Raw genomic sequence first — 10512 nt, 5'->3', positions numbered from 1 at the left:
CACAGTAGCCGAAATGGAGATTTAGCATGGCGACCGGGGGGGGGGGGCCGTGTCACACCTCTCCGGCAGTCATCTTCATCGGGGACAGATTGGTTAACAATGCGGGAGCAAAGGTTCTTCTCTGCTTAATTAGCCTTTGACCCCTGACACCGATGCCTTCTGTCAGCCTTGCGTCGGCCCTCCGCTCCACAGCAAACCGATAATGAGCATTTAAGTGTGTTCTGACCCCCCGTAATGGCTGCATAACGGACTGCATCGCTCCGAAAACTGTTATCTCAACACATCTTCATTTGCAAGATGAAAGAATGAGAAATACGTGGAGGATTTAACTCGCACACTCCAGTGGAATGAGTAGTCCTTATACATGATAATGTAAACGCTATAATTTCACTCTGTTTTATTCTCCGATTAAAGTGTTTGATGTGGCTTGAAATTAGAAGAAAGCTCGGGCTTCACTGTACGAGCTCTGTTGCGTTTGCTTCACCAGCAGCAGCAATATGTCAGAAGCCATAACTCGTAAGTGGAAAAATGCATTTGGTCAGTTTGTAAAACCTCAAGTGGATCGAACCAAATGAGAAATCTCAAGAAGAAAAGTTGCTTCACACAGCAGCTGAAAACACCACATTGGATGATGGTTTCCTTTACGTGACATAGATCATCATTGACATTTTGTTTATGCACATTTAGAAATTGAGTTATGCCCAAATTACATTTTAAATTAAGCGGCGAGCCTGTAGGCCATTTTGGTCACTATTAGACGGATTACCTGAACATTGTGTACAGATATTCATGGTACCCAGAGGATGAACTATAGTGGCTTTGATGATCTCTTCCCTTTAACACTGCCAGCGAGTTTAAATGTTCACTCATCAAGTGAACTAGCTCAACATCTCGTCGCTCTAGACGTCCGTGGTGATGAGTGAATGAATCCTTGGTTGACATTTTGTGGTTGAGGGTGAAACTTCTCCACAGCTGTTGGATGCTTTACTGTGCATATTGTGCATTTATTAAGTGCTTTATTTAGTGTTTTATATATTGTTTGCATCGCCAGCATAATGAGGAAATGCTTTTAATGAACGTTATGAAACTGGAAAATAGTTACACTGAACATATCTGCAAAACTAAATTAAATGTGTTCTCTTAGCAACTGAAGAATAAGACAACAAAGCAATTGTTTGAGATAAGGGAAAGATTATTGTTTTAGATAAATATTGACAAAGGACGGGACGTATCTACTTTTACTAACCTAATCTTAAAGAAGAGTTTTTGTATCTTAAAACCAAAATCTTCTGGTGTCAAAGCTCTGTGCTTTATACGACCACCTCCTCTCTGACTCAAGTGTTGCACAAAACAGCATTAAATCGACTAGAATAAAAGGGACAGTAAATATAATCTCCAAAACGTGACAAAACAATGAAGTATATAAACATAATTTCTGGGTGCAGCTTTGGGTTATGTATACAAATTGTGCTTTGCATGAGATGCCTTAGTTAATTACTGAAATGTGTAGGAAACCATTGAAACCTCCTCTTTTCTGCATTGCTGCAACTTCATACTGTTATGAAAACTCGCAGAATTAGGACTCGGCTGTGAGCAGTGATTTGAAACTGAGGGTGAAGGTCTGCGGTGTGAACATCAGCTGAGTGGCATGAGCCTCCACTGTTCAGCGCTCAGTATTTAAAGCCTGTCTGCTCTTTGACGGAGTTTTCTGGGCCATTAAGTCCTGCTGCTGGCTTGATGATGAGCAGCCGGACGCCTGATTTGTTTCTGGAGAGGCTGAGCCGTCCTCCGTCAGACACCCGTGGGACCCCCTCACTCTGACCAGGGCTTAGACACAGCTCGTATAATTTTAATGGGAGCCATTTAATCCCAGGCCAACCTTGTCATGTGACAGGCAACTCTTCATTCTAAAGATTGAATTTTTGTTCCCGTGATGATGGCCTCCACTAAGTGCTCTCATCCCTGAACAGCACTGGCAAATTCACACCGGCGATTGCTTTTGTTTTTGGTAACTTGCAGGTTGTGCATTGAATGTGGTCACACTTAGTAAATTGCAGACTGTGAGACACGGTTGAAAGCTCCAGAAAAGGCGAGTAAATGGTCCATGAGTTAAGATTACTTTGTCAAACTTTCACACTTGATATCACCTTTAGTTTAAAATCCCTTTTAATCTGGTTTAACAACGATAACAACATGCAGCCAGCCGTGTAGTGTGTCAGCATAATGAATTTAAATGAATGAGACTTGATTTCATTAACTTGAAATCACTCTTAAATTGGTAATTCAAATTATTATGTTTCATACACTAAATGTCAAAAAGTATACGGACACCTGAGCATTACACCTATATGAGTTTTTTGAATATATTTATTATTCTGCAGCTTTAACGGCCTCTATTCTTCTCTAGATGTTTAAACCTGCTTCTATTCAGTGAGTGTTGCCGCTGTCGGCAACACAACTGGATCACTTTCCGTTTTCCTGAGAGCTACAGCAACTAAAACAACAACAACACAGGATGCATTGCATTTTCTTTTCTACATTGGTTGTTCCAGCATAAGTCATTTCCGGTTAACAGCAAAGAACTTCCATTGATCTTCTTCGGTATCTGCGGATAGCTACCATTAAGCAATGGTTGACGCACTTCCTCAGTGTCGTAAATGAAGCCTACATCGTACCCATTGGAAGACAGAACCACAGAGTGAAAGTGACGTTTAAAGGGAACCACATTGTGCAATTTACACTTACTTCATAATGACAAATTGAAGCCAAAAACTAGTGTATTGCCTTTTTAATATTTTCCACATATAAAAAAATGATCAGCTTATAAAATAGAGTTCGTTAAAGATTAAAGTTGATGTCAGGACTTTTCCCCTCTAAACTGTTCAGATGGTTTCTTTCAAATAACCTAAAGAGATCAATATTTCACTGACATTCAAAGAAAAGAGAGAATAGCCAAAAATATAAATTTTACTTTACATTCATCAGATGTCCTGAAACATGCTGACTGCAAATGCATGATAATGTTTCTCCGTAACTGCTGGACGTGTAAATAAGCAACTGTTTGCAAACTAATTAGCCTTATTCACTTAAAAGATGGCAATCATGTTGCTGCTTTTCTTCATTTACATAATTGTAAATTGAATATTGTTTGGGCCAAACAAGCAATTTCAAAGCCTCAATTGAAGATCTGAGAACTCTGTTTTCTGACATGTTATCTTGATAAAACAGTGAATGAATAAATCAAAGATATAATACAAAATGTAATTGACAATAAAAGTAACTTGTTAATTGTCTAATTAGCTGCAGCCATAGCGTCAACAACAGGTGCTTGCCGTCTCTCTGTTGTTTCAGCAACATTAATCTGTACTAGACAGGAGAGCAGAGGACAGTCGGAGGCAGCAGAGAACATGTGTTCCAGCGGTGGGTCGTGATTTAACATCTCCAGTGAGACTAACGCGTCCAGTTGCTTCCAGCCTTTAATTACACATCATAGATTTCTTGCCGATGAACAGAGAATTAACAGTGAACGGGGCTAATTCACAGCTGCTGCTCTCCTCTCCACCCACATGCTATTATTGCTGTACAAGTGGACCGCCGAGAGCCGGCTGCACTTAGCTACACAAACATTAGTATTAACGATTGGGCTGCCAGTTTGGAATTGGTGACAAACTGCAGATGGGCAGGAATTGGAGTCCGCAACCAATCAGGAAGTTAATGGGGAGGAAAATGACTCCTCTTTTTGTCCCCCTCCCACCACTGCTGAGGAGGAGAGAGAGGGAGAGAGGGTGGAGGGTGAGGGATGAGGAGGCGAATCAAGGAGTCAAGAGGATTCTGGGAAACACTGGACGTCAGCTTTTGTTAATGTTGTCTTCATCAGGTTATTCTGAGTAAATATGTATTTGTGAAGGTCTGCAGATACATTTAGATATTTTATGCTGTGACTGGTAGTCAAATATCTCTAGAAAGCAATAGAATATACATTGTTTTGATGTCTTTTGTGAGATAATACACCTTAAAACGCAATTTCCTTATTTATCTACTACATTTCTCTCATTGGTCAGCTCTCCTTTTGAGAACTACTTAACTCTCTAATGATCAGGGCTGCAACTTATGGTTGTTTTCAAGATTCAATCATCTGCAGATCATTTTCTTGATTCATTGATTAATCATTTGGTCTGTTAAATGTTAGATGGTGAAAAAATATGTCTTGGTCTGTTGACCAACAGTCCAAACCCCAAAAGGATTCATTTAAAATTATATGAAACAGAAAAAAACAAGCAAATATTTAACTTTAAAAGCTGAAATCATTATTTTAAAAGTTGCTTCCTTAACACTTTTTTGGTTATTGCCACAATTTGTTTTTAGCAAAGTATTGAAATCTAGCATCAAATGTGTGTGTACATTATCGTTTTCGTATTCATTGATCAGATAATTACTGATTTAAATAATAATTAGCATAATAGTAATCATAGTATTGTGATTGATTGCATTGAGGCAACATTCTTGTATGGCTGCTTGTGTTCAGACAATATTTAACATTTGAAACATGTTCCTTTTGTTGAATTAAATTAGCATTTGTTATAAAAATAAGCTTTAATTCTTCAATGTAAGGAATCAGTCAAATATTGTTTTGGTATTCATACAGAATCTCAGAGAAAAAGGTCAAATATTACATAAATAATAAAACCTCTTTGAAAAATACTTGATAGATTAAAGAATTTATTGTGTCGCGCATAGCATTTCATCAATAGGAGGAAATGAAGCTGAAGAGATTAGTTGATTCATTGACAATCAATCCACAATAATTGACAATCAATTAGCATTTTTCAAACAAAAAAACAAACAAACAATAATGAGCTCCAGCTCCTCAAACTTGAGGATTTGCTGTGTTTGTGTTTCATTTAGCAAACTGAAAATCAATCATGTGACAAGACGTTACTTATACGGGTATTTATCAGGACTTTCTGCCTTTATTGTTTGATCTTTGATCTTTAGTTGCAGCTCTACTATTTGTCTGGTCAGAAGTTCTCAGTTAGTTTCTCTGGGAGCTTCCACACCAAACATGTTTAGTTCGGTTAAAACAAACTCATTAAAAACGCTATGAAGGTCTGCAGTAGTTGTTAAACGTAACACTTGAATGCCTGTACAACCAGCCTGTTGTCCTCACGGTGTTATATTAGTGTGTGCGGTGTCTGTAGACCAGTATTGAAATGTTTGGGTACACACACAGTGTTGACTGTGAAAAGATCTTTTTGCTCTGTGCTCAGTGTCTTCCCTTTTTGCTGACTGATTCAATTTGCTATAAATCGTGAAGAATCATTTAACCGTGCGGTCATATTTATATCAGGTGAAGACAGAGAGGAGCATTCGTTCTGCTGATGATACGACTCTTCTCTGTCTCACTATAGTATTTCTCTTCTCCGTCTTTATTTACTCGCCTTACAGTATGAATACATCTTTTATTTGATGCGTGCTGCTGCGCCTCCTGCGGCAATATGAATTTATCATATTAATGACTTTGAGGAGTATCCAAGAAAATAAGATTTGTTGCTCAATACCTGAAAGGGAAATGAGAGGTTTGAGGTTTATTTACTTTATGAATACGTAGAAATACTTTACCATAGTGTTTTGCATAATGAAGAAGTAGATATTATCCTAGTGGTGGTATTTTACCCAAAGTTATTTCATAATGCCTCAGGTTGTGGTATAAATGTTGCTCTCGCATGGGAGACTTCCTGAGTCCTCCTGTATCTGATGGGCTTCACCAGTTCACCCTTACTGGTGTCTAATACAGCAGGTCCTGTCAGTACCAACACCAGTACCAGCGTGAGGGTTTTATGGGAACACGACAGACATGTGACGACTAGAAGTTACTCCGAATTTAAAAGTCAAACATAGCCAGTGGATCCTGAGAGACTAAAGTAGTTTCATTGTGCGTGAACATTTAAAATTGGGTGAAAACTGGCTTAATTTTAACATTTCACATAAACATATGATTTAAGTTTGTTTCCATAGTAATGTCACAACCCTGCTACCAAAATAAAAGCTTTTAAATGCTCTAGTTACTTTTGGAGGTTTGCCTGTATAGTGAAGATCTTCAAAAGGGGAGAGTCGGCAAGCGGCCAAAAAGACAAAAAACACAACACATTACCAGTTTCGACCACAATTACCATTGAGACAACTAGGACAGGATACTTGGTAGCTTCGTAGTAGACAGCTGACGAAAAACATCATGTTTGATAGTGACCAATTACAGACGTGTCCCAGACTATGAATGTCTGTTTTGCAAGTATTTGTTAAGAAAACCAAAGTATTGGACTTGTTATAAGTTGATGATCCTGAGGGAAACATTATCTGATCAATACCAAATATTGAGGTGTTTCACTGAAGGAACATCATGGTGGCCCAAGAGGAAAAGTCAAGTAATTAATTAGGATAAATCATCTGTGAACCATGTTGAGCCAAATCATCCAGTAGATGTTGAGGTATTTCACTGGATGAATAGAAACTTTGCCCTGCTGGTGGCGCTACAGGATATGTCAGAGGATTATCAAAGTCTGTGAGATTCATTATCTAAGGATCATAAATGTTTGTACAACATATTATGGCAACACATCCAAAGGTTCTTGAGATATGTAAGTCTAGACAAGATCGACTGACGTCCATAGAGCCCAGTGATGGCAAGAAAAATGTTCTACTTTTTCAAGATGCGATGAATCGCACAAATCAGACAGTTCTTCGAGACATTATTGAAGCTGTTTGTTCACATGAAAATTGTAGTAAAAGTAGTTCAATCTCTTCTTACTTTCGCACCTCCAATCGTTGACTGTTGGAGTGACTGTTTCCGAAGGTTTGTTTGAAGCATAGAGATCTTAAAGGGACATTTGTCCCCTAAATCAAAAACACATATGTTTCCTCTAACCTGTAGTGCTATTTATCAATCTAGATTGTTTTGGTGTGAGTTGCCGAGTGTTGGAAGTATCGGCCGTAGAGACGTCTGCCTTCTCTCCAATATAATGAGACTATATGGCACCCCAAAAAATGGATGACTCAAGACATCCTCAGACCTCGTTGTGAGCAGTTTCACGTAGGAACTATTTTCTTTCTACCAAACTACACCAATTGTATCACCATGCAGAAAGAAGCGTGCATCTTCTCAGCCATCTAACGCAGCGATCCCGTTGGTGGGTGTAGTTCGGTAGAAAGAAAATAGTTCCTACATGAAACTCCTCACAACGAGGGCTGTGGATTATCTTGACTCACCGGGTCAAGATTTCTTGAAAGAGACATTGCTGTTGAGTTTTTAAAATGTACCATATAGATATAGTCCAATTGATCTCTGATCAAAACTATTTTGTCTGTCTCGTCCCTGCAGCCTTCTCACCCAGCAGCACCACTACAGGTCACGACTCCTCCATGACCTGCAGGTCCCTCATGGTTAACTCGAATGTCAACGAGTGCGATGCCGGCGGCAAGACGCCAAAATTCTCCGTGGGCTCCATCATCGATGGTGACACCACCAAATAAGCAAAGCTAAGGACGATATCATACGTAAACTTTGATGTTCTTGCGAAAGCATTTCATGGTTCAGTGTTGCTGAACGGTTTCTATGTTTCTGTCCTGGAGGCACGATAACGTCTATGGTTGTCCAGGTTGTTTTCCTATTTTTAGTTCATTTTTAGCTGTTAAATATTTTTGTTGAGGCCAGTTCAGCAGCATACAAAGGTCTCAGAAAGATACTTAAAGAAAATACATGTGCAAGTTCACAAATACCAACTTGCACGTACTTGAGAAGCACTTTCCAGAATTTAAAGATGACTAAAAATACCATAAATACGTCTTCTTGATTATTAGTTATCAAGATTGGACCAAATTATTCAAACTAGATGGTGACTTGTGTATTTGTAAAGTTGTATACTTGTTTTTTTCCTTTGGAAAGCAGCTGTTACGGCAGAGTTAAGTGTTGTTGTTTTTTTATCCAAAAAGATGAAGTGACACAACATGCAGAATAATGATATTAAAATCTTTCTAGCGCACCGTGATGTCAGTGCAGTTTTCACATCGTGTGTTTCGTTAGATATTAGTGGAGGATCTTCGGACAATCAGAAAACAGAATTAGTGTTCACTAAGATGTATTTTTTGAGCTGAAAAACTGGAATCACTGTTACATCTCAAGCACTTATTTAGAAAATGTCGAAGGCGAAATGGAGCGAGTGCGTGCCCTAGTTTCTAGTTTCATGTAATTCTCCCCTTAGTTCACATGCAATACATGAAACAATACATGTATTGTAAGTTATTGTTCATTTTTATGAGTTTAATATGTGAGGTTTTTAATGAGTTTTATGGAACCAGTAGACAAAGTTGAATCCGTCCTTTCCAGTAAACACTGATTTGGTGATTTGCAGGTCAAAAGATGTCGAGGTTGAACAGCAACTTAACACTGAAAAGCAGCGTTTAGCTGCCCTCCATGATTAAAAGTTTCAAGTGTGTTTCACCTGTGTAGTCACTGTGGTGGAAAATTTCTAGGTTAATCGGGAGAGTTTTTGTTCACAAATCAATAATAAAGTCATAAGATTCAAAGTTGTCTTGTTCCGTTTATTCTCTTGCAAGAGGGAAGAAAGCACAACAGCTGCGTATTCAGTAGACTGTGTTAAAACTTCGACTAAGTTCAACATTGGACATCATCTTATACATGGAGATGTTCACTCCTCTAGATCTCTAAATCTCTAAATCATACAAAGGGGAGGAGAGGTCTTTTGACAAAGGCTGTTTTGATCTGCTCATTATTTGGAGTCTGCCAGGTGCGTTCAACTGAGAGTAAGTTACAGTTTCAAGGTCTGTCTCAAACTTGCCATACAGACAAAGAAGACAGTGTGTCTTCACTTCCCCTTCTTGTGTGGGAGCGTGTGATAAACCAAAAGTACAGCTAAGACATACATGCTTGCTATGGTCGTTTCTCATATCACTTACTGTTTAACAACCTGGTCACAGGCTAGCACCACTACTCTGAAACCACTACAGTCATTGTATAAACGCACACTCAAAATCCTTGATAAAAAATCTGTTCGTTCTCATCATTGCCCAATACTAAAAAAATATAAATTGTTTAGTTGGGAGAACATGATTAAATATGTGAATGTCTGTCTGATGTACAAAATTATACATGGCTTGACCTCTCCTCCGCTCAAACAATTTGTGATCACAACAAGGAACTTATACAGATATCTCTCTATATATATGTATATCAGATATCGAATGAGATGTTTCACAATGGAGCTTGTCACAGATCAACCTACCACAGGGACAGCTTGCTTCAGACTAGTTATTAAGGGAAGCAGGGCGCACCACTAAAGTCTGCAAGCAGCCAGCAGAGGGCGCTAATGTTACACACACATCTACTGGTCTCCGTGGGGAACTAATGATAACAAGTTAGGATTGGGTTAGGGTTATGGGGAACAGCGCTGTAAAGACAGCTCCGCCCCCAGTGCACTGTCCATCCCGAGCTCTGCCTCGAGCCCCCTAATGTTCATTCAAACCCTGTCGGTCCTTGGTCCCGAGTTTCATGATCAATCTCATCTCGGCCTTCTTCCTCTGGGCCGTGGTCCAACTGTCATTAGTCTCCACGACTGTTGTGCTGATTGCTTCCAGGCCATGTAAGAGAAAGTGTCTCACTAGTGGTGTATCAGTCCTCTTTCTCTTAGTAATGTTGTATTTATGTTGTGAAAAGCATGTGGAAAGCATATTGCCAGTTTCACCAACATATTGTAATTTACACTTTTTACATGAAATATTATAAACACAGTTTTTGGTAAAGGGGTCTCCTCTGGTTAGGATTTTAAATATTTCCCCTGTGCTGTTGTTACAGAGCCACTGTCTATGTCTAAAGTAATCTTTTTGTACTGTGGGCCTTGGTTTTAAAAGTGGTTGTGTTTTAGCCTTTACTAAATGATCCTGTAAGTTTTTATTCCTTCTGAATGCTGGTATGATGCTGTGATTCCTTAGGATGGGAGACCCTTTGATGCACGTATTGAAGTTAATTCTGAGTTGGTTTGACAGGTTCTTGGTGGACGGAGAGTAAGTGGTGATGAGTGGAAGACTTGAAGTAAGTGCTTTAGGTTTAACCTCCAGAAATGATTTGAGGCCCTTCCTACAGAAGGACCTAGAGTACCCTCTAGTGGACAATGCTCGAAGTAGAATTTTGACTGCTTCCTTGAAATCATTATGTTCTGTGCAGATTCTGTGGAATCTAAGTAATTGAGATTTGATTAACCCTGCGTAAGTATGTTTGGGATGGAAACTTGTTTTGTGGAGGAGAGCATGTGTGTCAGTTTCTTTAAAGAACACTTTGATATCTAAACATTGAGTTTTTTGGAAATTGTTTCCTTTAAAAGTTGTCGTATCCAGAAAATCCACCGACTTCAGACTGCTCGTTGATTTCATCTTAATCGAGTCCCTGTGGGTATTAAGGGTATTTAAGAAGGTCTCAAATTCTTGTTGGTTGTGGGTCCACAC

General features: G+C 39.0%; 1 protein-coding gene across 1 annotated transcript in view; it reads left to right on the top strand.

The window, feature by feature from the left end:
- The window catches only part of LOC116377035 (doublesex- and mab-3-related transcription factor 1-like), a 12782-nt gene extending 5255 nt beyond the window's left edge, over positions 1-7527 (top strand). Inside the window, exon 5 of the mRNA XM_031838565.1 lies at positions 7376-7527. Coding sequence (XP_031694425.1) covers positions 7376-7527 — 152 coding nt within the window. The remainder of the gene's footprint in view (positions 1-7375) is intronic.
- Positions 7528-10512: the final 2985 nt, after the last annotated feature.

This window comes from Anarrhichthys ocellatus, unplaced genomic scaffold (assembly GCF_004355925.1).
Source record: "Anarrhichthys ocellatus isolate YVR2014 unplaced genomic scaffold, GSC_Weel_1.0 scaffold829, whole genome shotgun sequence".
Classification (NCBI taxonomy): Eukaryota; Metazoa; Chordata; class Actinopteri; order Perciformes; family Anarhichadidae; genus Anarrhichthys; species Anarrhichthys ocellatus.
The sequence above is the reverse complement of the archived record's forward strand: the minus strand, read 5'-3'. Positions and strand labels throughout refer to the sequence as shown.